This window comes from Girardinichthys multiradiatus, chromosome 23, assembly GCF_021462225.1.
Source record: "Girardinichthys multiradiatus isolate DD_20200921_A chromosome 23, DD_fGirMul_XY1, whole genome shotgun sequence".
NCBI classification, from domain to species: domain Eukaryota; kingdom Metazoa; phylum Chordata; class Actinopteri; order Cyprinodontiformes; family Goodeidae; genus Girardinichthys; species Girardinichthys multiradiatus.
This window is the reverse complement of record NC_061815.1, coordinates 11,716,798-11,744,342: the sequence shown is the minus strand read 5'-3', so window position 1 is coordinate 11,744,342 and position 27,545 is coordinate 11,716,798. Positions and strand designations below refer to the sequence as shown.

Genomic DNA, 27,545 nt, shown 5'->3' with positions numbered 1-27,545 from the left:
TTGGTGCTGTGTGTAAGCTGACACACACTTCAACACATGTATGTGTGTGTGTGTCTGTGTGTGTTCATGGGTGTGTTGAAGGGGTTAGGAGGGAATCTGAAGCTGGTAAGGAGGAAGGGGTAAGAGAAGGTGATAGTGAAGTTATTTTGGAGGGCAGCAAAAGGAGCAAAAATACAGATTTTAGCTTCAAGAGAAAAATATTGAAGAGTTCACTTGTTCAATAGATTCTGCCTCAGCATTCAAAAAATGCAAATTCAAATGGCTTGTATAATTTTTTGTTTTTGTGTTACTCTTGTTTTAAAGGTTTAGATTTGCATAAAAACATCAGAGGATCTAAATGAACAAAGACGGGTTCAGGGTGTCATGGGTGATGGCTTGATGGCAGAGTTCATCCAAGAGTTGGAGACAGGAAATCTGGGACTGGTGCCGGTGAGTCGTCTGTGGAAACATAAAACCTAACAGAGACAGACACTTGGAGAGAGTGATGGATTAATACAGACTTACAGAGGACCACGTCTTACGTCCAACTACCACTATGAACCATGAGCAAAAATAGGGAAACTACAAGGCTGAAGGGCAAATATCATTACACAGTAAAGCCAGAAATCTTAAAATTATAAAATGTAAATGAATCCCAATCAAAGTTTTCAAACAAAACAAAGTCATTTTAAAACACACTTTTAAAACATAATAAAAGGTTCAGACACATCTCTCTAAAACAAAAAGTGCATCACTACCTGCTGTAAAAAAGAATTGAATCAGATTTAATCAGTCTTTTCATTTTTCTTACACAAATCAAACAAATGTTAATACCAAACTTAACCTGACTAAAATAAAACACAGTTTTCAAATGATTGCATTTATGAAAGAAAACCAACTTTCCAAACAAACTTGGCTCTGTATGAAAAAGTAATTGCCCCCCTGGCAGCAACAACTGCCATCAGGCGTTTGACATCTGGCAGTGAGTCTTTTCCATCGCTGTGGAGGAATTTTGGCCCACTCTTCTTTTTTCAGCATGAACTCCCTGTTTAAGGTCATGCAACAGCATTGTAATTGGATTTACATCTGGATATTGACTAGGCTACTCTAAAACCTCCCAATTGCACTTAAACTTACAGACTTCATGGCTGGACATTCTCCTTCAAGATTTTCTGGCAGAGAGCTAAATAAATGCTTCCATCTTGTAAAACGTTGTCCAGATCCTTAAAAAGCAGAGCAGCCTGGACCATTAGCCACATTATGTTTAACAGTCAGTATAATGGTCTTCTTCTGAAATACTGAGTTAGCTTTAAGTCAGGTGTAACATGATGCACACCTTCTACAAATTTATGTTCTTAAACTTTTGGGTTTCATGTGACTCTATGCTGGTCTCTAATTGGTTAGTTAAAAATTGGTTGCTGGGCAGAGCTCTCTGCACCTGTTGTGAATCAGCACCTATTGTGTCATTCTTCTGCCAATCTGATTATTTCATGGTACCTGTTAAAGTTAGAGAAAAAATACAGAGAAAAGACAGAGAGAATGGTGACAGTGAAAGAAAATTTGGTAATTTATTTCCAAAATATTAATTTCACAAGGCTTTCGCTGTGGAAAAAAAGTTGATAAAAGAATTTGGACTGGAGGAGCCTGAGCTTTGAATTAACTTTGGAGGAGCATCTTGAGACTGCAACTGTTTTTTAGGGTACTTCAAACTGTACAAAATGAGCTCCTGGACTGCATGTTGTCATAGCAAGGGGGCAAATAATCAAAGAAGTTCAAAATAGTGTTTATCTATCCAGGCAGATATTTTAACACAGTCCTAACGTGTGATTACACTACGATACACTGATGACTGCAGAGTTCATTCCTCTACAGTCAGCTACATCTGAGTTCGTTGCAACTGCATTAACAGAGCGTTAAAAGTAAGTTAATCTGCCAGGCGTATGATAGACCTCTGTAGGTCTGCAACTCCAGGAAGAGCTTTTCCTTCACATAACATCTTGTCGGTGCAACCTTGTTGCAGGGAGACAGGTTTGGGGAACATCTCGGGTCATTTCCTGAAGATGCACTGCACAGCACCTTGAAGGCCTACCCAGGGCTGAATGCAGGCAAACTAAGGACAGGACTTGGTCTCATCTACAGCAAAGAAGAGTTTGGGGCCTGTTGTGGTGCTGCTATTCCAGTTGTTTGTGGAGAATGATCTAGATCTTTTCAGAAACTGTCACTCTTCTAAACATCACCACCACATCCATGACCACAGCAGAAGCAGAGAGAGGTGCTTCTCAACCTTGGAAAGGGTTAAAACGTTTCTCAGAAACACCATGACCCAAGAGAGGCTGAATGCACTGGCCATGCTGTGCATGGAAATGAGATTTGTTCAAGAAATGACAGATTTCAATCAGAAATCAAATAAAATATATCCTGGGCTAAAGAAGAGAGCAAAATTAATGTTCAAGCAGAGTCTTAATGTTGTGTTATGATCCCTGACCTCTAGTGCACCTCCCCAACATTTTTATCACCAGCCGCCACTGCTTGAGATGTGTCTCTAGCTTACTGATTAACATTTTTCTTTCTTCTCCCGGAAGTTCATTCAGCGTCAGCCAGTACCAGATGGTGTAGTGGGTTGGAGTTCTCAAATCACCTCATCTAACCTTATCAAAATGGAAGACGTGTCTCACACAGAACCCAGTGAAAAGTCTTCTTTTTAAGTATAAAAACTGTCAAAAAATACAAAAGCATGATGACTTAAAAGGAATCTTTAAAATAAAAATAAAAAATGTTTGATGATCCTAAACATTTGAGTGTGACAAAAAACCAAAACAGAAGAAATCTGTTAGGGGGCAAAAAACATTTTCACCGCACTGTATGGATGATTATGTACTGTATGTAACAGAGTGTAACTGCCTATTGGTTTTAAACTGAAATTGTATTTTTTTTTATGAAAACCGGAATATGTTACAAGAATACGTGTAATGTATCATGTGCAACACAGAAAAGGATGGAGTAAGGCCCAGTTTTTCCCAATGCCCCTGCTTGGTAGGAAAGCTGGGTGGCATTTCTAAAAATAAATAAGCAAAGAGGATGGATTTCTGTTGCTGGGGAGAGAGATATCTGGGGTTCCCTCCTGAACCTGTTAACCCCACGACCCGATATCCGAAAAGTGGAAAACAATGGGTGGATGGATGACAGTTGCTCTTAAGCATGTGTGCATGGATGTTTGTCTTTGTCAGTGAACATTTTGACCACCTGCTAACACCAAAAACCTTCAGCACCCATATATTTGGGAGTTCCCCTCAGACAGCAGCAACCGATGCTGAGGAACACTGGTTTGAAGGTTTCTTTGAGATGACATGGTGGCGTACGGAACTTTAACTCTGTTAAAAATGTTTGAAAAGCTTCTCAGACAACTAATGAAAGAAACAAGAAAGCAGCACAACATGTAGTTCAAGATATTTATTGTTGTATCACTGTCATTTTTGTCTACATAAAATATGAGAATTAATATGAGAGTTAGTTCATCTTAAAGCACATAGGGGTACAGTATACAACACATCAAACATAGGTCCAGTGCAAAAACAAGGTAATAGAAGTTTTTTTAATTACTTGACCAACAAAATGCATATTTTCCACACACACACACAGACACACACACATACATACATACATACATATATATATATACATTTACATATATATATATAACCATCATTTAGCTAAAACATGAATCATGTAACCTGGCGATCGTGACTACATGTTATAGATGGACGAAAGCAGCCAATATTAGAGATTTAGTCTTGAGACGTTTAGTGTAATCCCTCTTCCGATCACTAACTCATATACGTCTTCTCTTTAACAATATCCTAAAAACATGACATATTTAAACTTTTTGAAGTGATGATTAATACCTACAAGAGCAATAATAAACACCCCTTTTATCTGGAACTTAACATTTCCCTGAAGCCACCAGCCATCCCTTTAACTCCATCCCGTTCTGCTTGCTGCACTTTGACCGCCTGTTTCCAGTCTACCTCACTCTCTCCCACACAACTCTAGACGTTTCATTGGACTTTCCTAAATCTATACAAACGTTTTCCTCTGCATTCTGCTTCCTTCCTGCTATATTAAACCGCAACAAGTGTTGGGGAAATTCAATATTTAACCAGGAAAACATGCTTATGGTCATTTAAAAAGATTCCCTTTGTCAGTAAAGTTTGTAAAGTGTATTCGTTTTGCCTGACAGCTCGGTTAGTTACTGCTGAAAAAGGACAGTAATATTTCATGGAACAGGGAAAAAATCTGGAGGAAGTTATGGATGAAATCAAGATGAGTTACAGATGCTACATGGAGTTGAGCAGAGCACGCAGAGGGAATAAAAAGTGTCAGGAAGATGAAAGGTTTCCAGACGAGTTACAAATAAAGAACTGGTGGGAACGGTAGAGATGTGAGTCACCACGGGTCTGAAACTGAATCTGTTATGATCCCAACCAGTGGAAAGCGTGGGTGGAAACGCACTGATCTGTTTCTCTTATTAGTGATCTAGCTAGAGTGAAATGCTTAGCAACACAGGAGGGGAGAGAACTGAAGAACTAACTTTGACTAACTATGGCACATAAAGACATGAACTTGCTTCTTTTCTTCCCAGCCTTGCTCTAATGACTGTTAGCCAGCAGAAACATGTCTTTCAAAATAAAAACACCACTGTTGGCCATTAAAAAAAACATTAGTGAGTCCATGCAATCAATGTAATGATATACAATGATATTTGAAAGATTCAAAAAAGCACAATAAGGATGACTTACATAAGAAAGAACAGAGAAACAGAGACAACAGTTATGGTTTTAATGGACAGATGATGAATAAATTAGCTGTTCATATTTTCTAAAAGCTTGAGATAGGGTGTGTTGGAAATTTGAGTGTGGCAGAGTTGAAATACTTTGTGGTTGTACAATGAAAAGTTATTCTGACATTTTATCACTTAAAATACACGATTTGTCATAAACTGTCCGTATATAAATAAATTGTAGTTTGGTTAAAAAGAAGCTGGAAACAATGTGTTGGTTCAGGGCAAATCTCGATTTGACCATGGTTTTGCTCAGGAACACGGCCCAATTCGGACTCAATCGGTCTATAGGTACGCAGATGTAACTGAAGCTAACCACAAGTTAGCATATTTTTTTGATCCCTTCATATTTATGCATAATTTCTCAAACAAATTTAACTAATATAACATTAATGAAACTATTTAAGTCATGGGACTTTACTGAAACTGTATTTTGTGTAATTTACTCCTTTGGAGTTTATTTTTCGCTGATTTTTGCCTGCTACGAACGGCCTTTCTAAGTGTTCTTGAACATAACAGTTGGTGATTGTGACAAAAAAAAAAAAGACTTTTTATCTATAATTGAATTTCTGTTACTATTAGCCAACAAGTTTTAATATTAGCCAAACATTAGCTTAAAATGTTAGTTAGCTCCAAAGGTTAAGCCAATAACCAGCTCTGGTAGATTTAGTTAGGGTTAGTTAATGTTTAGCTTTGTGTTTGCTACTGAATCAAATACTGAGTTCACAATCCTGTCATTTCATTTACTGTTAATACGATAAACTATCCGAGTATGTCAGGAAGGAATGCTAATTGTTCTACTGAAACAAACACAAGATATTCGATAAAAAGTTAGCAATAAAACCTTCAACACCAAGTAAGGTCCGTTTTTGACGAGATTACAATATTCTCACAGAACCAGCTGCAATTCCAGTTTTATACTTAAAACTACCTACAAATATCAATGACATAAAAAAAAATGTTTGGCAATATTTTGACAAAACTTAAACATGACATGAAAACATGAAGCGGATCATAGAAAGCAATGCAAGCTAAACCTCATGCTGGAATGTATACACAATGAGAATGAAAACATCTCCAAATGTAAAAATTCACAATACTTTGGTGAACTTTTCATCATACAATGGTCTTGGACAAATTTGTAGGTTGGATGGCATCCTCTGTACAATATTACAATTGTCCCTGAGCTGATACCAGTCTCTGACTTACATAACTCAGCAAATCACCTAGTTATCATTTATCAATTATTGATATTAATCTCAATGACACAAATACAATAAACCTCTGAATGTTTGTTTTTTTCCGTGACTGAAATTAGAACAATAGGATAAAACACTTTTACTACTTAACTCTTAGCATTTTAAGGGGATGGGATGAAGTTTGTTGGCTGGCTCGAAAGCAGCCAAAGCAAAGAAATTCCTGTCAGAAACAATAGTATGTGCCATATTTGACAGTGTAACAAACACTGATCTAAAGCAAACGGATAACAGGAATGGCTTAACATGTCTAGGTTGAAAACATGAATTCATTTCAAAGCAGGATATTTAAGAGAAAACACCAGTATTATGGTTATTGTGCAAAACAACTGATTTATACATTATACACATCAGGAGAAAGTCAACGGAAAAACAAGAATTCATTAAAGCATGAAGGCTTTAACCAGGTTGGTGGAGCCTGAAATAGAGCTTTACTGTCAGTGGCTCTTTATCATATTCACAAACATTCAGAAATCATGAGGTTGAATTTCACATTTATAATTCTATATTTCTGTACAGGTAAATAAAGATGGCTTGGCATTTGTAAAACATTTAGAAAACAGTGCATTTTAGATAAATATGTACATCTTAAGCTGTGCAATAGACACAAAAAAGCAACAGTGGACTGTTACTTTTCATCTTCATCTCAAAATTTCAAAGCAGTTATGTTTTGGTCCTGTTGCAGAAATGAAAGCTCACACTGGAAGTAATGGGAATCAATAGGGAACTTTTGGAAGAGCAATTAAGTTCAACACAAACTACGCAGTGGAGCACAGTGCTGACTAGAGACGTGACTTTAAGATTAAGAAAAAAGTGCTTATTTATTGCTGCTCTCAAGTTAATTGTTAGATTTTTGTTTGCCTAAAGGGAACTGATTTATCTGTGAATTATGGAGTGACTGTCACATCCTCCTAACAAAAAGGATCAACTTTATATTGTTTATATGGTCATATATAGTTTAATAAATTATAGAAATTGATCATACAGGGATTATCTAAAAGTCTTCATGAATATTAAACATATTTGAGGTATTACAAACAGGCAGCACTGATCTAGAAATAAAAAAAGCCTTTTGAGAAAGTCAGAGCAGACATCAATGACAGATCACTTGGCTAAAAGAAACAGAAGTGAAAAACAGGCACAGACACTATTAACTGAATCCTTCTGGAGTTCATGAAGGAAGTGGCTGATCCATCCAGGATGGAAACTTTAGATCAGATGTTGACCAATGTCCAGGAGCGTGTTTTGAAATTGTTACACTACAAAGTCCAGATTTTCTTCTGCTACATGTGGATAAAACACCGATGCTGTGACGGGAGTAGATCTGAAGCTCTCACAAAGGCACTGCTAGCTCTACCTTCTGACATCCTGTGCCATCTAGTGACGCAGCAATAAACTAAAGTTACCTTTCTGTGAATCTCAGGTGCCGACCTTTGTGTTGTAGCCGGGAACGGATTGATGGATTGAAGCAGAAGGATCCTTGATCAGTTCTTCCTGGGATGTTGCTCATCAACATGGAATAAGACTGAATGGACAGGGGCTAGTCCTTGAATCCTGCCCTCGGTCAGCACAAATCTAATCATCCAGCAAATGCAGGATCACAAAGATGGACCCCAGTGGTTAAGGGGTTCACCAGTTACCAACTGAACAGTGAGTTCTGTCCGAGCGTCATGAAGTAAATCTGGCTGCTGCCTCCGGACTGCACCGAAGCAAAGAACACCTGCAACATGAAAAACAGTTTGTTGATCTCAGCGTTGGGTATGAAACTTCCATTTGGGCTGCAGTATTTGACAACTAAAGTAATACTAGTCTGCTTCTCACCTTGTCATTTCTCTCACACAGGAACTTCAGTTTCTGGGCCTTTTTGTGCATGAAAACACCCTCAAGGTTCCCTGTGTTGGCCGACCTCAACTCTATGGCCTTCTCTCCCCACCCCATCACCTGGTTGGACTGAAGGTAGGCTGGACAAACAGAGAAGGATGGGAAGAACAGACATGAGTCCTAATGAGAAAAGAGGGGAGGAGAGGAGAGGATGTGTTTGTAGCCGTTTTCCTAATTACCAACAGATGTAGGCATCTCGCCCCACTGCAGCACCGTATCCTTGGTGATGCGGCCGTACGTGTCGATGTAGACGCCTTCGTCTTCGTAGCAAACCAGAACTTCTGTTCCAGCTTTGTTTGGCAGAATGATGATGGCATGAGGGTGGATGGGACCTTGGATCTGTCAAACAAGAGCAAAACAAAAAAAAATATTTCAACCTTATTCCTTAAAAATAAAAAAGGAACATTTTCAAGGTAATGTACAGAAAAAGGTGGGAAATAATTCTAGATCATATATAAAAATTATTTTAGCAATTATGTAAAGAATACTATAAAATAAAAAAGGGGGTTATTTCTACTGACCATTTATTTTCAAATTTCCAGCCTTATTGCTGAGTCACACTAATACAGGGCTGTTGGCCCCATCATTCAGACTCTTAAATGTCTTGCATTTTGGCCCTATGAACTGTTCCTTCCTGGAAATTAAACCTACTTTTACTGAACTAATCCGACCAGTTCCCAGAAAATTAATAATGACCAATGTCTTTCCTGTCCAGGTGATCATAGCCATCTCCCCAGTTCCTTTATCTGGGAGCAGCTACAAATCAATGACTGTGAAAATGTGTGTTTTTTCATCAAAAATGCTTCTTTGTATTTTGTTTGTAGCCTTAACTTGGACCAGGCATGCTGTAACACAAATGTTCAATGGAGACATTTACCAACCCTGCTTTGCAAAATCCTCAGTTGTGAGAAATAAGGAATAAGTCAAAAACTAACTCTATCATGGGAGAAGAAGTGGAGGTGGTGGAGGAGTATAAATACCTCGGTGTTCACCTGGACAACAGACTAGAGTGGAGATGCAACTGTGAAGCCATCTACAAGAAGGGACAGAGCAGACTGTACTTCTTGAGGAAGCTTAGGTCCTTTGGTGTTTGCAGCAAGATGCTGCATATCTTCTATAAGTGTTGTGGAGAGTGTGATCTCTTCTGCCATCATCTGCTGGGGAAGCAGCATCAGAGCCAGGGACTTAAAAAAGCTCAACAAGCTGATAAAAAAGGCTGGCTCTGTTCTGGGGACTCCTCTGGAACATCTGGAGATCATTGTGGAAAGAAGGATTCTTCATAAAATGAAGAACATTATGGAAAACCCTGAGCATCCTCTTCATGAGACTGTCCTACAACAACAGAGTGTCTTCAGTCAGAGGCTTCTTCAGATCTGCTGTAAGACGGAGCGCTACAGGAGATCCTTCCTGCCCACAGCCATCAGCATCTACAACGGCTCTTTGAGGAAACCTTCATAATATGAGCTATAACAACATTTAATTTCCCTTTGGGATTAATAAAGTATTTTTGAATTGAATTGAATTGAACATCACCTGGTTAAACAGATTATCTTTCTGATTTAGTTTTGAACTCTGGCTGAGTCTTTTTTAAACCTTTAATTTTCCTCTCATATGTTGCTGGGACACACTGGGATGCTCTTCATTTTCAGTTTTTCCTCAGACACCAGCCAGTTCGGGGTGAAAACTGACTTTTTTTATAGAACTGTTCATACTTTCATCCAACTGGACCAAAAAAAAACCCAGTTCCATTTAAAGAAACGTATTCACAGATCATGATGCTGCCACCACCATGTTACACCGTAGGTTTTAGTGTCAGGCTGGCCTTTGGAATTAAGACCCAGAGTTTTTTCTTTGGTTTCCTTTCGTGTGTACCCAATAAGACTGAAAGCTGAAATTAAACCCAAAGCGTCTTCAACAAAACATTGTTCTAAGGGAGTACACTCTTTTGCAGTCAGGTTATTGCACCTTTTTTATTGTTTTACATTTAGTCTCCTAACAAATTAGTTTGTTTTTTAGTTGAGCTGAACAGGATGTGTCATGTTAACGTTCATTTTCATGTCCAAGTCTTTGAAGTCAGAGTCAAGTCTCATGTCTCTAATGACTAAAATAAACATTTCCTCATCAAATCCACATCTAGGTGACCTTTAGCTCTGCATCGCTGCAGGTTAGGATTACAAACCTTTACTGTTTGTCCTTAAGCCTAAATGACCACAAGAACATTTTCTGTTATACTTTAAATCATCAAATGTTTAATTTACAATCCAAACAAAACTGATAAAGGCTATTTAGAAAATTATTCAAATATAATATTTATCTTATCAGAAATATAAATGGGGCTTATGCTCTAAGAAAAAATAATAGTAATTTTAAATCCGGTTAATGATGAATTTCTGAAATGGTTTTCTCTTTATAGTGACAAAGTAAACATCTGTTAATCCAAGTCTTCATATTATCCACTCCTTCACTATTTATTGAACTAAATCTGGTTTGGAGAAAGTTTTAATATTATTGGAAAACAATTTTCTAAAACCACGTTTAAAACCTTTTCTTCTTAATTCTAAATAGTAATAGTAATAGTTGTTCAAATTTATAGTATAAATTACAACATGAGTGAGACAAGGTGTAATAAGTAAAGAAATGAGTGTTGATCTTCTGAATGAATGGAACAGGAAGTGCTTTTATTTTGATATTTCCATCCGGAAGAGTCCTTGTAATGTTGCAGGTAGCCTAGCAGCAACAGAATATCAGAGGTAAGTTCAGTTCCAAAGTCATTTAATACAGCGATCAGTTGGAGGGTCCTTTGTGTGTTCATTATTATGAAGCTACTGCTAACATGAACACATTATTATGGACTAATAATATTATTGTTAATATTCCACCAACGTCACTTGCAAACATTCAAGCTCATCATTTTACAGTCAAACATGCTCAGCAGCTGCAGTCTGTATCCTTTTGGCCTCCTTCTACTCTTCGTTATACAAGATAAACACAGCTAGACTCAAGTTTCAGATTCGGAGTCCAAGTCAAGTCTCAGGTCTTAAGGGCAAAACTCTAAGCCCAATAAGTCTTTTTTGTTTCTGCGGCTTAAATGCGACTCGAGTTGGAGTCTCAAGAAAAAGGTTTGCAATGAATTCTCATGATCTCATTTTTACAAAACAAAACCTGGCATCTGATCAGACGTTCAAACTTTGAGAACCACTGCATGTGAACAGAATAGTTCTTTATTTGTTCCTCAGTGGGGAGATTTTTAGTGTATCAGCCTCAAAGTGGCAAACAAATGGACAAACACAGACACTCACTCAAAATAAGCAATGAAAATAAAGAATAACATTAAAATAGAAACTGTACAGTTGTGATAAAATAAAGGTGTAGAAAACTACAGTTATGAATAAGTAGCAGGTGGAAGTACTATTGGTAAGCACAAAATTATTTTTTCTTGCTTTTTCAGACTTGCTGAACACTTACTATCAGAATAAGACTCAGTAAATTAGCGGTGCGTATGATGGCTATTGATGCTACTACAACAACCAGCAGTGAAAACTGTTGAACAAACTCATTTTCATATACTTAATAATTTTTGCCTTGGAGGTTACCATGTGGCCAATATTTATCAATCCCTTGGCCTTTTAAAGGGAGTTTTAAACTGCTGATTTTCTCACTTCCTGCAGCAACAAGCTGTGCTGACATACTAATGCTAGCTTGTTGATTAGAAGGAGCAGTGAGTCTAAATTTGGCTAAAAACGTTCACCACAATACCTCAGCCAAGAATATCAGATTGCTGTTGTAAAGCTGTTGACATTTTGTACCTGTCAACAAACTATCCCAGGTATCTACTTTAATAAACTGTGGTGATAAATATTCATACAAAACTCTAAAGGCAGCTTTGTCTTATACCTAAAAAAGTTGCTAAATGAACAGGCTAAAATCTGACAATCTACATTAAAAATGTCTTGCTGCAAATGATTAAATAAAAATGCCTTTACAGTGAAACAGGGTAAATGTTTTGCATTAAAAAAACGTTATTTAACCAAACGTTGTTTCAAAAACATTTCACTAACCATCATAAAAAGAACTCTGTGATCAATTTTTCTGCTTTGACTTTTTTTTATGAGCAGCTCTTCAAAAGCATCTCCTAAACTATTAAAAACAAAATCTAACCAAATCAACTTTTACTAATCAGTTCCCAAGATGAGACATAAAGACAGACTTTTTACTTCGAAGTTTATTAATTAGGAACTGTATCCAACTAATTTACCCAGAAATAAAAGGAAAAAATCATGCAATTTTCTACTGGATTAATTGGCACCATGTTTTCACTAAATAAAACATTAAACTCTCCATCCTTCTGTAAGAAGGGACAACTTGATAAAGAACATAAACAAAACAAAAACAGTACAATCTGTCATGGAAAAAAAAAAAATCCCTGCAGAGATTGTGTCGATGCTTACAGGAAGCGGGTAAAGTTTCATACGTTACCGGAGTGTGAGCCACCACGATCCTGAGCATGAGAACAGGCATCCACAGGCGCAGCGCAATCTTAATCCTCTGCCTCGGAATCAGCATTGTTGCATAGTTTACGGCTAACATCCACAGATGCTTGCGTGTGTGTGTGTGTGTGTGTGTGTGTGTGTGTGAGAGAGAGAGAGCCTCTTTAGGTGAGTCACTGTTGTGCCAGAATGATTAGATGAATTTCCTTCAACAGCACTGAGGAAACAGAAATCCCAGTTTAGAGTAAATGGTGAAGGGAGGTGTGTAGGATGTTGTGCACATAAGAGGAGGTGTGTGCGTGTGTGTGAGAGCGCATGGCTGCTCAGCTACAGTGTGTGAAGTGTCCTTTACAGTGTTAAAAGCAAGTGGAAGTAAGTGGATTTTAAACCTGAAGTGGGAGAGTGAAGGTTTTCTGCATGTGTGTGTCAGAAATGAAGTTTGCAGCAGCAGCTGCATAAGGCACCAGTATAGTAGGGAGCTGTGTGTAGACTCGCCTAACATTCCCGTCTCAACAGGAGCCAGAGCGGGTCAGAACTGACACTCACAGAGTTAATGATCGCAGAAGGAGGACAGGGCGATGTATTTTTAGCTTCTTTCTCCCGCCCCGTCTTTTCCTGATATGCTTCCACTCCTACTTGCTAGGAGAAAGCAGCACACACGTTGCTGTAGCAGGCTGTTTGTGTATGAGTGTGTGTGTGACTGCAGGTTGTGTCATTTATCAGCCCCATTTCACAGAAAACTTTCATCAGAGAAAGAAAACAGTAATTTGTCAGCACCAAACTAAACTTGTTACGCACAAACTTGTTGAATTATGATGGAAGACTTTAAACGAGACACCAGATTTATCTCAATCAGTGATGCAATGAGAAGAGGCATGGTATTACAGCACTGAAAGAGATGAAGAGGAACTTCACATCCATTATTCAAGCAGGAGAAATTATTTTATGTGCCAGCCACCCACTCGGTGTCACTACAACATGTGGCTATACAGCATTCCCAAACCCGAAAATCACACATATAAGACCTAAAAGCCAATTTCCTCTTATTTCATGACTTTTAAGGTTGCTAAAAACATATTTAATAGGATGTGTCAGAATCTGAATGTAACTATGAGTCACCATCGTCTACAATCAGCTTTACATGCCCACATGCAGCAGAGGAACAGAAAAAAAAAACAACAGCGGAGAACATATTCCAGCAGTGGGCGTTCTGTTCACATTTGACACAAACTGATTTGCACAAACGTGAAAAAGCTTCTTAAAGTTTGAAGAAGCTCTGATGTTTCAGTCGTGGCTGCTTTAAAACAGATAACTCTTACCAACACCCTGAACATCACTGTCCAGACTTGACGGATATTAGGCCAGTCATTTATCAGGTACAGTATTACTGGCAGGAGCATCAATGACCAGTGTTCAAATTTTACCACAGATTCTTAATTGGATTTAGCTCTGTACTTTGACTTGGCCGTTTTAAGACAAGAATATTGAGAAGATTGAGATCATTCCACTGTAGATGTTTTATAGTCACGGTTCTTTTCCTGCTGGAAGGAGAGCATCAAGTCCTCTGAAGCCTCTCAATAGGTTTTCTTCAACTTAGACCAGCTTCCTCGTAGCCATATAAAGGCATCAACACAGCATGATGCTGCCGCTACCATGTGTCACAGTGTAACAGGTTTTCTTCCAGATTCCTCCAGCATATAGCTCCATCTTTCTTCCCATCAGCTTCCCAGTCCCTGCTGGGGAAAAACATCCCCACAGCATGATGCTGCCACCTCCATGTATTACTGTGCACCGTGTGTTAAGAGTAATGTGCAATGTCCGTTTTCCGCTACACACTGCAACTCTACATCTAGGCCAAATGAGTCTTTTTTAATCTTTTACTGAAAACATTAATAAATTAGGCTTGAAAATGAGATCTACGACGGAAACGTTTACATGATTTTGAAAAACACAAAAACAGGTATTCAGCTAAAATAAAAGTTAAATAATATTCACAATATGTCAGGAACAGACCAGAACAATATCTGCAGACAAACCTTCTACTGCTCTAATGAACATTTCAACAGATGATGGTTACAAGCGATCATGTTTTAATAGGAATATAAACACGAGTCAGGACTCAGCCAAATGTCGTACCAACCTACAGACAGAGCAGGGAAAGAGAGAGCAATGATAAATGTAGAAAACCAGTAACAATAGAACAGTATGTTAGATGGAGAGGTTACAGTATCGGTGAAGGAAGGGATAAAAGAAATAAGGCTTTGACAGCTATACGCTACAGAATATTAGAAGACAACAGAGAGGACTCCAGGAGAAGTAAGCAAGAAAAATGACTAACATCGGTAGACAGTGAGTAGGAGGCGGACCCGAACTTCTCCAGAGATTCATACTGGAGACCCAGCAACAACGGATAGAAATAAACTGGGTGGAGAGCTAAGTACCTTTGACAAAAATATAATCGCTGCTAAAAGAGAGCTACTTAAAAGAATCCAAAAAGTGCTCAGAGTCCGAGGGCAGACTAAATACAAACCAGTGCCAGGATGGTGGTACACCTGGCAGAGTTTAATGGCAGGAAGGATAATATTTAGCAGAAGCAGCAGTTGGTCAGTAGTGCTGACAAACCAACAACTCTGCAACTGCTTAAGTAGAATTACAATTGACAGAGTCTGTGAATGCGTACTGGGCCATCGTACCAAAAGCAGGATGAGAGGATGTAACAAAGTAAGAGCACAAATCCAAAGATGAAAGAGTTTTAAAATGTCTCGTGGGGCTATGTGGAGTAGTGAAGAGGAGCAGACACGCAACTACATTTTAACACCAAAGTAGCAAGAGAAACCCGATGAGACGGACTTTCTTATTCATGCTTTTTCCCCCTCTCTGGATCAATACTGCCCCTGAAACAATCTGTTGCAATGACATGATCAGTCAGCCTTGCGAATCCATTCATACCTGTTGAACTTTTTCTTACATTTTGTTACAAGAACAAACTTCATCGTATTCTATTAAGATTTTATGCACCGACCAACACAAAGTAGGACATAATTGTGCAGTGGAAGAAACATAACTAAAGGGTGAAAAGTGTGCCGTGTATTTGTATTAAGCCCACCTGAATTAATACTTTGTCAAACCACCATTCAAAACGATTCATGTTGCAAGTCTTTTGGGTTATTTGTTATTCTTTGCAAAGCAGTTTATTCCAACTGAATGAAGAACATCTGCTCCAGTTTTAAATATTAAACAGTTTTTTTTCCATTATTGCCTTGTATTTACACCCCCACAGCATTATGCTGCCACTACTATGTTTTAGTGTGGAAATCGTATGTTCAGAGTTAAGTGCAATGGTATGTTGAGATATTTTTTAATTAGACAACCCTTCTTTAAAAGTCTCCACAACCTTCTCCCTGACCTGTCTGCTGGGTTCTTTGGTCTTCATGATGCTGTTTATTCACTAATGTTCTCTAACTAACCTCTCAGGCCTTCACAGAATAGCTGGAGTTATACTGAGATAAAATCACACAAAGGTGAACATGGTTTACTAAAAAGGTGCCTTCTGAAGTAAATTGGTTGTACTGGGTTTTATTTGGGGTTTCAGAGTAAAAATAGAAAAAAACGCATAGACATTTGTGTTTGTAATGTATCACAATGTGGAAAATGTTGAGAGGTATGAATGGTGATGCATGGCTCTGTGTAGGTTTAAAACTGTGTACAGAGCTGGTGCTTACGTGTGTAGGTAGGTAGAGGTCGTACGGCGTTCCAGAGTCAACATCAATGGCATGGAAACCAGACAATGACCCATAGATGACCTTTAACCTTTGACCTTCCTCCACTGTCAGGTCAACAGACATCGGTTTTTGCGGTAGGGACCTGAAGGACTGGGTAAAAACAGGACAATAAGACCACTCAAAGACAGACGCCATATATCAGTTGAATAAATAAATAAATAAAGCTGTGAAAGTAAGAATCCATCTTAAACTGCTGCTCTCCCACATAATCAGCTCAGTGATACAGTCTGAAGAGCAGTCGCACACAAGCTGCCAAGCCGAGGATAGTCATGCTATCTTTTGCAGAAAGAATATTTTTGGACGTTTCTGAGGAGAGAGGGTTAAACTACACGACGCAGGAGAAAAAGTAGCTCAGGCCTCAGGGGACAAAAATAAGCGGGACACGGCTCTACTGAGAATCTGAGGCTCGTCCCCTGGATGTGTCACGGCTGCGGAGGTGACCCTGTTAGATTTTCTATTAGGTTTTTGTCCTGATAACCCAAAGAACACTAAGATGGTGGTGGATAGCGTGGACAAGTTCAACTACTGACTGCCCTGTTCTTAAAGGGTGTGTTGTTCATCTGAGCAAACGGCAAAGATTCATCCTTCTCTTGTTTGACTACAAAAATGATACATTTAAAGGCTTACATTTTTTTTTCTTCAACAATACAAACCTTGAAGGCCATAAACTTATGGTAAGGTTTCGGGGCCCATGCATACACCTCCACAGCGTTCTTCAATGCAATCACCAGGAACTTGATCTTCTCATACCGCACTGAAACAAAGAAAAACAAAAAACAACCTTGAGTGCTTTTGTTTTGTATTTTATAGGGATTTTATGTGACAGACCAACACAAAGTAGTGCATAATGATGAAGTGGAAGGACTATGACACATGGTTTGGGAAATCTTTGCCCAATATAAATGTAAATTGATGTTTTTATATCCCTTCACAGAGTAAATACATACAGTTTCAAGCAATTATAGGCATTTCCAGCTGTAATTATTCATTTTCTACAAGCATTGCACATTTTGCAAGTTTTTGATCAAGCTCAGTGAGATTGGACAGAGTTTCTGTGAACATCAATTTTTAAGTCTTGCCACAGATTCTGTATTGGATTTGGGACTAGAGTTTGACTAGGCCATTCTGACACATGAATCTACTTTCATTCATTTTATTTTCTGTACTATTTCTTCTCTTTTTTAATTGCTTATTTACGTGTTTTTTTGGTTATTTTTATTGATTTTTTGGAGTTCACAGTGATGTCGCTTCGCTTTTGCAAGGTGACCCAGAAGAACACTAGGCCTGGTCGCAACACATTGGTCAGAACTGTTTTTAATAAAATTGCAAAGGCATTTTAGGTTTGTTACTCTTTATGCACATTGTGCTTTAAAACAGAACTCTTTCCTCCACCCAGTCTTAATAACTAAGCAGCCTCCAACAGCTTCCAGCATCGCCCTGTATTTAGTCCCATCCATTTGCCTATCTATAGTGTTGAAAAAATTCAACTTTAATCCTTATTCTACGTTTCCACTCAACGTACCACTGCAGTGTTCACTTACCCACTTTATAGTGTACACAGCCCTCCAAGTCACCTACTGAGGTCCAGCCTTGTCTCTTCTCCACATCTGGGTCATTATGGAGAATCTTGTTTCTTAACCAGGACAGGTAGTACAGACGCAGCTTGTTCTTTTTGCCTACACAGTTTAAACGATTGAAGAAGGATTAACTGTAAGTCACCAAGCAGCAGGAAACTGTACAAACATGTATAAGTGGATGAGGCGTTGATGTACTAAGTTGTGGAACACTAATACTCCACACAACATGGAGGCAGCGTTTCCTGAGATTCAAATGAGTAAACTGTGTAATCGGTTTCAGTCTGAGGAATGTCTTGGTAGGTCATGTACCTGATATTGTAATCAGGACATTAAGTCCCTCCAGTACATCCATCTGCTGAAACCTTCGTCTGCTGATGAGTGAGTAGACCTTCCCTTGCCCGCTCCGATCCAGCAGCCACAGCCCATTTTCTGTCCCCACTAACAGATTCACACCTGCAGAACCAAACCACACACATTCCTCAACATGAACACAAACACAGGATCTCTGAGTCTGGCTTCTAAATATGGAGCATGCAAGCGGAGTGGTCCCTTTAGGAAAAGACGGTAAACAAAGTTTAAATAAAACGAAGGAAGTGAAAGAAGTTCATGGGGAAACCGTTTAAAACATGTTTGTCCCAAAGCAACACAGATTAGGCAGGGATTACATATTTACACAACACATTGTAAAAACAATCAATAACAATATGACGACATAAAACTACAAACCCCACAGTCCAGCACACAGAACCTCAGCGTTGAATTTCTTCTTGTACTTGCGGATCTCTGGAGTGTCGCTCTGCGGTCGTATATTGGTTGGGTTTACGTTCACCACAGAGCCCTTTCTGTGAAACTCTCTCTTAAGTGGCTCACCCTTCATGCCTGCTGCTCAAACAGGACGGAAACAGAAACATGAGAAATATGGCAGAGGTTTACATTCTATTAAATCTTTTCAAAAATGTCTAATATTCCAAATCCAGTGCTTTGAAAAAACATCCACACCCCTTGAACACTTTTTACATCATTACAACCACTTTTAATGTATTTTAGTTTGATTCTATGTGAAGACCAACACAACTTTAACAATTAATTAAAGGTTTAGGAAAAACTGACACATGGTTTGCTATTTTCTTCCATTTAAAAATCTGAAAAGATTGTGTGCATTAGTATTCAGCCCTTCTAGGAGAACATTCTGCTGCTGTTATGGCTGCAGGTGTTTTGAGTCATCCCTCTAAGACTTTTGCACATCTACAAACTGAAATCTTTGCCCATTGTCCTCTGCAAAAGAGCTCAAGTTCGTTAGGCTTGGATGAAGAGTTATGTTTTGTCTGATCTGACCAGAGCACCTTCTTCCCGCGGATCTCCTATGGCTTTCTTCACGCCACTTTTCCATTGGTCAGAATTATGGCGTTCATGGCTAATAGTTGTCTCTGCAGCACACAGTTTGTCTCATTAATGTTCTGCTTTTATTTAAGGGTAACACACAAGTTCATCTAGGGGCTGAACACGAATGCACTCCTTGCATTTCACATGTTTATTTGAAAAGAACAATTTAAAAAGCATAGTTTTCCTTCCACGTCACAATTATTTGCTTTTTGGCTATTTGGCTTTGCAATAAAACACACAGAAGGATGTGGTTGTAACAGGAAAAAGTTCAGCGGCTATAACTAACACATATATACATTTATATATAAATATATTTATATACTAACTTGGGCTCTGAGGCGGCGATGATATGGGGATCAGTCTTGGGTCAATGAAGGACAGGGAGGAAGAAGAGCAGGTGCTTTTGCCAGATGGACTGCTGACAGCCTGGTCACAACAGGGAAACATTTATATTGTGATTCCCTAAAATAGTTTAGTAGCTCTTATTGTAGGTTTCAGGTAAATTAACAAAGATGTACGCACTAACCATGGCTTCAAAATAAGTGGCTGATTCTTCTGATTTTCTGATTTCTATTCTGTTGATGCCATTTCAATTTTTTTTGTTGGAACCAGGACATGCTGTACACCGAGTTACATCAAACCAGCAGTGATAACACTACAGACCTACTGGGATAACTTTTGTCATTACTGGACTTGTAACTATAACTATAGCACTACCTCCCTCTGGTGGATAAATAAGTGATGCAACACATTGTTTGGTGAAAACAGCCAAGTCCATGCACTCGTCTCATCAAACATTTGGTACTAATCAGTGTTCAACATGATCAACAATCAACATCATCAAAAAAGATCTGTACTGCCATCTTTCAAAGTTATTGGAATTGAACAGCAGTGTCGCTTAGTACTCGTCTCCCACCACTGACATTTTACTGCTGGAATGTATTTTAATTCCTTATATCAAACCTTTAACTCCAACTACAAGGAAAAAAAAGTGGAAATTCCTCAGCAAAAAGCGTCTTTTGGCTTTGTTTGGTGAAGCTCACATGCAGATCCTGCAGAGTGGGGGACGCGGGAACTGTGGATGAAAGCGAGTAGCTCAGTTCACGTGCACGCTGCTGGCTCAGAGCGTTATGCGCAGGACTGGAGGAGGAGGTCTTCTGCAGGAGGTCCGGCAGCAGGTAGGTATCATCCGAGCCCAACCGGGACACCTGTGGAATCATCACAGGCTGAATAATCCAGTGACAGGCTAAAAGTGTTAAAGGTCAGTACATCATTGGGTTTCTAGGCACCTGGTTAAGATTATGGTGGGGTTGCAGGACGATGCCATCGGGTATTCCTCTGAAGTGTTTCCCTTTACCATTGGACAGGCCCGACCTTGAAGCACACAGGTAGACATTGTAAAGCGATGTGAAAGAAGATGTTTAAATTAATCCGTTCAAACAGGATCAACAATTAAATCGTTAGAAGCTGGGAAACCAAAAAACACATATTACCTTTTAGTAAAGACAAGCAGGTACTCAAAAAAATGCCATAGATGGCGCTTTTTAGGGTTACACCTTAATAGGACTATCAGATCATGCAGAGGCCCTGTTCCAATACCCACACTACACCCTACGCCCCTCTATGAAGTGTTTACTTTGTACAAGTGCATGTAAGGGTTGAAGTGCGCAGGTTACAAGTGTGCAAAATTGGAGAATTGGGACAGTAGGGGTTACGTCATCGACTTGCACCTCTGCACCGTAACTGCAACATCAAAAAGGGCGGGAACCAGCGCTGTTTTTACAGTCTTGCTGCTAAAAAAACTATTTAAAACTGCAACAAGCAATTGTTTTGAGGAGAAGAAAGTGCAGGAAGCGAAGGAGGCTTATACACCAGACTCTCACCGCTCCAGTGTTTGTTTGAAAGGTAACTTCAGTGTTATGGCCTACTGACTGCCCAGACTCACTCTGAACCCAGTGGTTTCTTACAATGTTGAGCCTGGAAAACCAGTAAAAAAATATATTTGTTGGCTTGCTGTCTAAAGTTTAAGCAGTTCTTATTATTCTGATTTGATGGCTGGTTACGTTGACGGTTGTGATTGGTTTTTGCTCAGAACGTCATCTGCAGCAGTGAATTGTGGGTAATATACTTTGGCAAAGTCCACTTAGATGCGGGCTTCGCCGAAGGGCGGATGTGGGGCACAAAGGGAGCGGGACTAAGGACGACTCTGGAGAATTGGGACACACTACGCACTCGAACCCATCAACGGGAACGTGCAATTCAGGGACACAAGGGTGGAAGTGCGGGTATTGGGACAGGGCCTGACTTGTGCAGAACATGCAGCAGAAAATAAAATCTTCCTTTTATTGCATAGTATCCTCAGTATTGACTTGTCATTTAACACATTTCAAATAGAAAAGTGTCTTTTGTGAACAAAAATTGGTAGTTTTATTTCTAAAGTTCAATTTAAACATTGCAAGAAGAACATTTCAGGAAACACATTAGGGATCAAGATTTTCACCTGTTTCTTTCCTCATCATCGCTGCTGCCGAACTCATCACTGGAAGAAGAGTATTCGGTGGCCTTGTTACGACGTCCCAGCGCCGCTTTTACTCCCTTTGCGGAATGAAAACAGGTGAGAAAAAGTTCCAGGTGAGTCTGAATGACAAGGAGAGCCTGGAGGCTTACACCTTAACCTCTGATGGAGCTAAATACATGAAACCAGCCTGTTTCTAAAACAACAGGCTACCTTGTTACAGTTTAGATTAAAGCTTCTATATGTGCATCGAAGAATTTGGTTATTTGTGGAGGATTGATGATAAAGCTGCTGCTTGTTGTACTCTACATCATTACCACATACAAAATGAAACTATAGTTTTTTGTAAGGTATATTTTTTGTTTTTTACAGTGTTAAAAAAGATATTTCCACTCTATAAACATCAGGCTAACACTGATCAAAAAGGGGTTATTTACTTGTGCATGTCCACTGGATGTGTTTTCAGTCTTCCTGTGCTGCTGCAGACGATGCTGCAGGAGAGGACTTTCAAGCACGAACAGGCCTGAAACATACAGACTGATGTTAGCTTTCAAACTTATATTTACTGTAGTTGAACCAAGAAACCAGAAGGTGACCGGAGCTTGGGTTTTACAACTTGACTAGTGACCGGAATATCAGAAACTAAAAAATCAGTTTTAAAGTTTTTACTGAGTGAAGAGGTCTCAGTGATAGCCATTTTCAATATTAGTGAGCAGTTTTAAATGAAGTCGAAAAAGAACCTGTAAAAAGCTGAAGTGTTTTCTTGCAGCTACAACACTGGCAGGGCTGATCATTTTGCTTCTTTGCCATTTTCTACAGTACTTTTTTAGTTTTGATTGTTTTGTGCAGCAAGAGCCACATGCGAGTTTCAGAGAGGTGGAGCTACGACGTCATTGTTTCAGAAAAGAAGCGTTTGGCATGTACACACGGAAACAGGGTACTGGGGTTTTGAAATCTTTCCATTTTGGGAACTGTTTTCAAAAAGGATAGTCTTTGGTCCCCAAAATCACTGGATCCGTGTGAACGCAACGCCTAAATTACAAAATACCTTTACAGATACACCTTAGCTCATCTCCGTGTGAACAGGGCGTAGGAAACCTTGGCACCCTTTTGGAAATCTCAGAGTTAAGGTATGGCTTTTTACTCTGGTAACACACAGAGACTGGTGATTAGTTTATTTAAGATCCAGTTATACAGCGACTCCACTCTCATGCACACAGTGTGACGTTGCCGCTGCTCCCAATTAAAAAAAAAAAAACCCAAAAAAACGACTGCTCATGGCAGAAACACTAAAATTAGTATCGGCATTCAGGCACTATCAAACAAGTATATAAGAAAGAAGATACTCTAATTGAGACACAGACAAAAAGATTTCACATTTATACCATGGAGATAAACCCATATTCTATCAGTGTTTCAGACTTTTGATCCTTGTTTTTTGTTTTTGGTTGAAATGATCTGTGTTAATAAAGTGTTTAAATAATGACCACACAAACAGCCTAATATCCATTGTAGCATTTTAATCTTTTTATAGGGCTTTCCCATAAGAAAGGTTAAAATTTTCCCATCTGCATGACAAAAGAGACCAGGAGGTTTTCAAACTATTACACTCTGCAACCTGTTCTCAAATTGGGTCATTTTCAGAAAGGGGTTGAGCTGTTTGGCCATACTGGCAAGAAGAATGACGATGGTAGCATCATGTTGAGGGTATGTTTTGCTGCCAGTGTACTGCTGGATTGATAAAGGAAACAATGGATTATGGAAGGAGAACTACCTCCAAATTCAAGCTAACATTGAGCTTCTAGAATAGCCTTCCAAATACCCTGATTAAAACCTTACTGAGCATTTGTGGACCATGCTTAAAAGTCGGGTCCATGCCAGGAAAACTAATCTTCCTTTCCTCAAAGTAAAGATGCTAAGGGAGGTATTAATGCATGTAAGAGATTGGGAACCTAAAATCTCTCAACAGAACCCTATTTCTAAAAATCTGAACTATCCTTCAAAAGGACTGATGTTAGGTAGAGTCAAATATTATGAATGCTTACTAAACATTATCTGTTGATCCTACTCCACTAGCTTCAGGAGCGTGCTGCAGGTATAAACACAAAGTTTATTGTCCTAAACAGGAAACTATTTCCTTCACCAAGTGCTCCTAGCAGCTGCAGAAAAATTATTTTAAAAGAGGAAACAGCTTCTTGAAAAGCAGTTGGACACAAAACACTGGTAATAAAGGACAGAAACTATGAGCTCTCCGTTTCCTAACCAGGTTTCATTTTTAATACACTTTATTATCGGTTTTCAGATATAAAAAAAAATGACAGCCCCCAATGCATTCTGCTACAACAGCGCAGTTCAAACAGGTGTCACAGGTTGAGCTCGTTGCTCTGAGCCTCAAGGGGAATCTTAGATTTTGGGCATCCACTAAACTAAGTGGGAAGCATCAAAGGCTCTCTCCTTCCTGCACTCAGAGGACAACTTTGAAATAGTAAACCTTTCCCCCACTCTGTCTTCCACATGTAGCTGCAAGAGAAACCTTCTCCTCACACTGCCAATCAAAGAAAGCAGAACATTTAGAAAGTTTCCTTGGACACACAGGCAGCAGAGAACAAGCTTTGATCATAGAGCGCTGTAACGTCCTGTAAACAATGCTAAGTGTTTGTGGCTGCATGTGTACTTTGTGTTTTATTATTTCCCTGTTTGGTAGTCATCTGTCAGTCCTACACACACCAGTAACCAGGGTTCATGCACATGTTTTGCTTTACAATTCCATACATTTCCAGAGGCAAATTTCTAGATTTGTCTGTCAGTTTCTAACAACCTTCCGGATATTTCAGTACGAAACTTTTCCCTTGTTGGGTTTTCCACAACACAATGTTATCACTGGCTTTCCATTCAGCAGTTTGTTAAAGGGCTATTAATAGACCACCGTTTTAAAGCCCATAAATCAGGGGTCAAATGTCCCAGTTCAAACACCACACAGCAGCATATTTGGGCGACACACACCTGGGTGGTTGCTGCTGGAGGAGCAGCCTCCTTGAGACGCGGACCTTCCGCTCCTGTCTGATACAGACACTGGACTGCCACTAGATGGAGACAGAGACACACAAGAAAGAGAGAAACAGAGAGAGGGAAGAAGGGAAAGTTATGATCAACATCTGTGTCGCAATCTAAAACATATCCTTCACGCTGCCACTGCAAAGGCAGCGTTTCCTCACCATTATTTTCATCTAATTCACATCAGTCATCCAGGCAGAAATAATCTGATCTGCTCATGACCAGCTGCTCACAAAGGGTGTGTGTGCAAAGATACAAGCTAGAATGTGATATATACCCTCATAAATAAATTATACTAACTGTAATTACTAAAATAAATATCCAAGCCTATTGTATCAGAAACTAATAGTGATGAGGTTTCTGATTGTATCCAGTTGAAAGGACAGACAGCTGACACAATGAAGTAACCTATTCCTGCATATTAGCTCCTTTCAGCTACAAGGGTCATTTAACACAGATGAACTGGCAGACAGTAATTCCCTAAGTTAAAGGTTTGTTTTTCGAGGAAATATATGGGATAGCTTTAGCTTACTGATTTATTTTCATTGTAAGTTAAAAGACACAAACAAAGCCAGAACAAAACTTATCAAAAACTGAATATTCTAAAAGACAGGTAGGAGTAAAAACTTATTATACCCTATCCCCTTTGATGATATCACTTGCCTACAGCATTTATACCTGTTGGTACCCCATCCATATAGTGAAACATGGATGAACGTGGACTCTGAACTGTACCCAAAGGCCTGTATGAACCTCTGCACCTTTCAACATCACATTAACCTATTCCTAACACATCCCAGGAAGAGGAGGAGTCAGAGCTGGAATCTCTGACCCAAGGGCACGTTCCCCCCTTCGCTCAGTTTCATTCTGGCTGCAGACAGCGGCTAATGGCGGGACCAGAGCACGCGTCAGGCTGAAGGCCTTGAAACTTGTGGGAGAGTAAGGGTTCTACTTTGAAGAATGCTTCGATCCAAAAGTGACTATGATCACGATGATCGTATGCAACAAAGTTAAGTCGTGATTTGCTGTTCAAGTACCCAGCATTCATTCATAAAAAGGGGGTAATTGAGAGACAAGCTTGATATTCTCATCTGTGGTCTACAGGAGCAACCTGTGCCCCAGAGAACTCCCCATAGCAGCTCTAATTGAAGCAGTTTTTCCCCACGACCTGAAGGAGAGGTATCAGGACCGCAGTTCGGCCGACTGAATACAGACACCCCCCCACAGCGACGGAGGTTAGCTGCAACACTAGTCTTTGTTCAGTCCACATGTGGATTACCGGGACAGTTTCGCTTCTTAACTCGTTGCCCACATGACCACTTTTCCTCAGCACGGTTCACATAAGAGGTGGTGTTTGGGCAGAGAAGATTAGTTTAGTGTGAAATAATCTAAATAATATTCGTTTAATGACCTTTGTTTTTTTGTTTGTGTTGAGAAAACCTAGCTAAGTGCTAGCAGACTAGCTGCTCAGCTAATGATGTGTTCTGTGTTGTTTTAAAGACAAACTTTATTTAAAGGGTGGTTTTAAACACAGGTCGGCCATAACGCACCATCAACACTTATGCACATAACTGAAATACCCAATAAAGTTGGATTTCTGACTTTAGAAATTCAGAGATTTCTGACCCTTATCCAAACTTAAAATCCAACATGGTCGCTGAGTGTACAAACAGACTTGCTAGCTGCAGAAATTAGCTGTTGGTTTCACTTCCTAAGCTTCTGATTATCCACTCACACAGTCCAGTACAACGTCTGGTAGAGCAGGCTTTGCTACAGTATTTAAATGAATAAATTACAGGGAAATATACTGTTATCAGCATTATTAGTAAAGTAGTTAGCCGGGTCACTGAGCTCAAGAATGAGCCAATGCCAAAGGTCTTTCAACTTAAGAGTCAGAACTCCAGATCAGAATCACACCTTCCAAGTTTACTTTAAACAGATTTTACTGTAAGCTAAATGTAACATACATTTTTTGTTTGCTATTTTATGTATTAATTCATTTGCTTCTGTTGTCGGAATTTAAAATTGGCAAATGTTGATCAATGAGAGGGTCAAGTTGAACAATCTGGCAAGAGATTAAAAAATCACATGTCTTTGTATTTTCATCTGCGGCAGAATTATCTGTTTCTGAGACGTCTTGTTTCAAGAAATCATGAAGTGGACCTTTACCTTGAAGCCGTCCTCTTGTGCCCCATTACCAGCTCTCTGCAGTAAAATTTAGAAGTTGTGCGCTCTGGGACCTGGAAGATATAAAAGCAAAGTCCATAAAGTGCTTGCAGAAAAACTCGTGCGTGCAGTGATGGAGAGAACGTCTTCTACAGTTTGTGATTTCCTGCGTCACTTATAGAGCTCTCATCAAGAACTTCCATCTAGACAAGCAGGGTGTCAGGTAATTACACAAAGATTTCTGCTCTTCTGAAAACTTATATGCAAAAACACTTGCAGAGTGTTTAAGCTGTTGAACAGAGAAAGAAAATCTGTAATAAACTTGAGAGATAATCTTCAGAGTGGCGAACTGGATCCCACAATCTGTGAGCTTTTTTCCGTTTCAGTGTTGTTTCTTTAAACCTTTATTTACCCAGGTAAGTAGATGGAGGGCAATGACCTGGCAGGAAAAAAATATTCCTCAGTGTTATCTGGCATTTTTATTTTTACAATGCCATGGAAAGGTATTCATACCCCTCAAACATTACATTTTTTCCACATTACACCAATAAAATTCAAGTTATTCTATTTGGACTTTATGATGGCAAGTGTGGTGAGCATCTTTATTAAAGTTGTGGAGACTTTGGGT

General features: G+C 39.2%; 1 protein-coding gene across 6 annotated transcripts in view; it reads right to left on the bottom strand.

Moving 5' to 3' along the window:
- Window positions 1-3,414: 3,414 nt before the first annotated feature.
- si:zfos-2326c3.2 (mitogen-activated protein kinase kinase kinase kinase 4) overlaps window positions 3,415-27,545 on the bottom strand; it is an 82,736-nt gene continuing 58,605 nt past the window's right edge. For 5 of the 6 annotated variants that reach the window (XM_047353095.1, XM_047353096.1, XM_047353098.1 and 2 more), the window contains 15 exons: window positions 26,921-26,991; window positions 24,701-24,780; window positions 22,135-22,220; window positions 21,683-21,777; window positions 20,472-20,556; window positions 20,226-20,390; window positions 19,509-19,608; window positions 18,526-18,681; window positions 18,109-18,252; window positions 17,764-17,898; window positions 16,876-16,976; window positions 16,163-16,312; window positions 8,133-8,292; window positions 7,894-8,033; window positions 3,415-7,792 (listed from right to left, as the gene is read on the bottom strand). In XM_047353095.1, the coding sequence (XP_047209051.1) occupies window positions 7,709-7,792; window positions 7,894-8,033; window positions 8,133-8,292; window positions 16,163-16,312; window positions 16,876-16,976; window positions 17,764-17,898; window positions 18,109-18,252; window positions 18,526-18,681; window positions 19,509-19,608; window positions 20,226-20,390; window positions 20,472-20,556; window positions 21,683-21,777; window positions 22,135-22,220; window positions 24,701-24,780; window positions 26,921-26,991 (1,752 nt within the window). In that variant the 3' untranslated portion in view covers window positions 3,415-7,708. Of the gene's footprint in view, window positions 7,793-7,893; window positions 8,034-8,132; window positions 8,293-16,162; window positions 16,313-16,875; window positions 16,977-17,763; window positions 17,899-18,108; window positions 18,253-18,525; window positions 18,682-19,508; window positions 19,609-20,225; window positions 20,391-20,471; window positions 20,557-21,682; window positions 21,778-22,134; window positions 22,221-23,969; window positions 24,243-24,700; window positions 24,781-26,920; window positions 26,992-27,545 lie in introns of those variants that run through there. The other variant, XM_047353101.1, reaches the window with a different exon arrangement.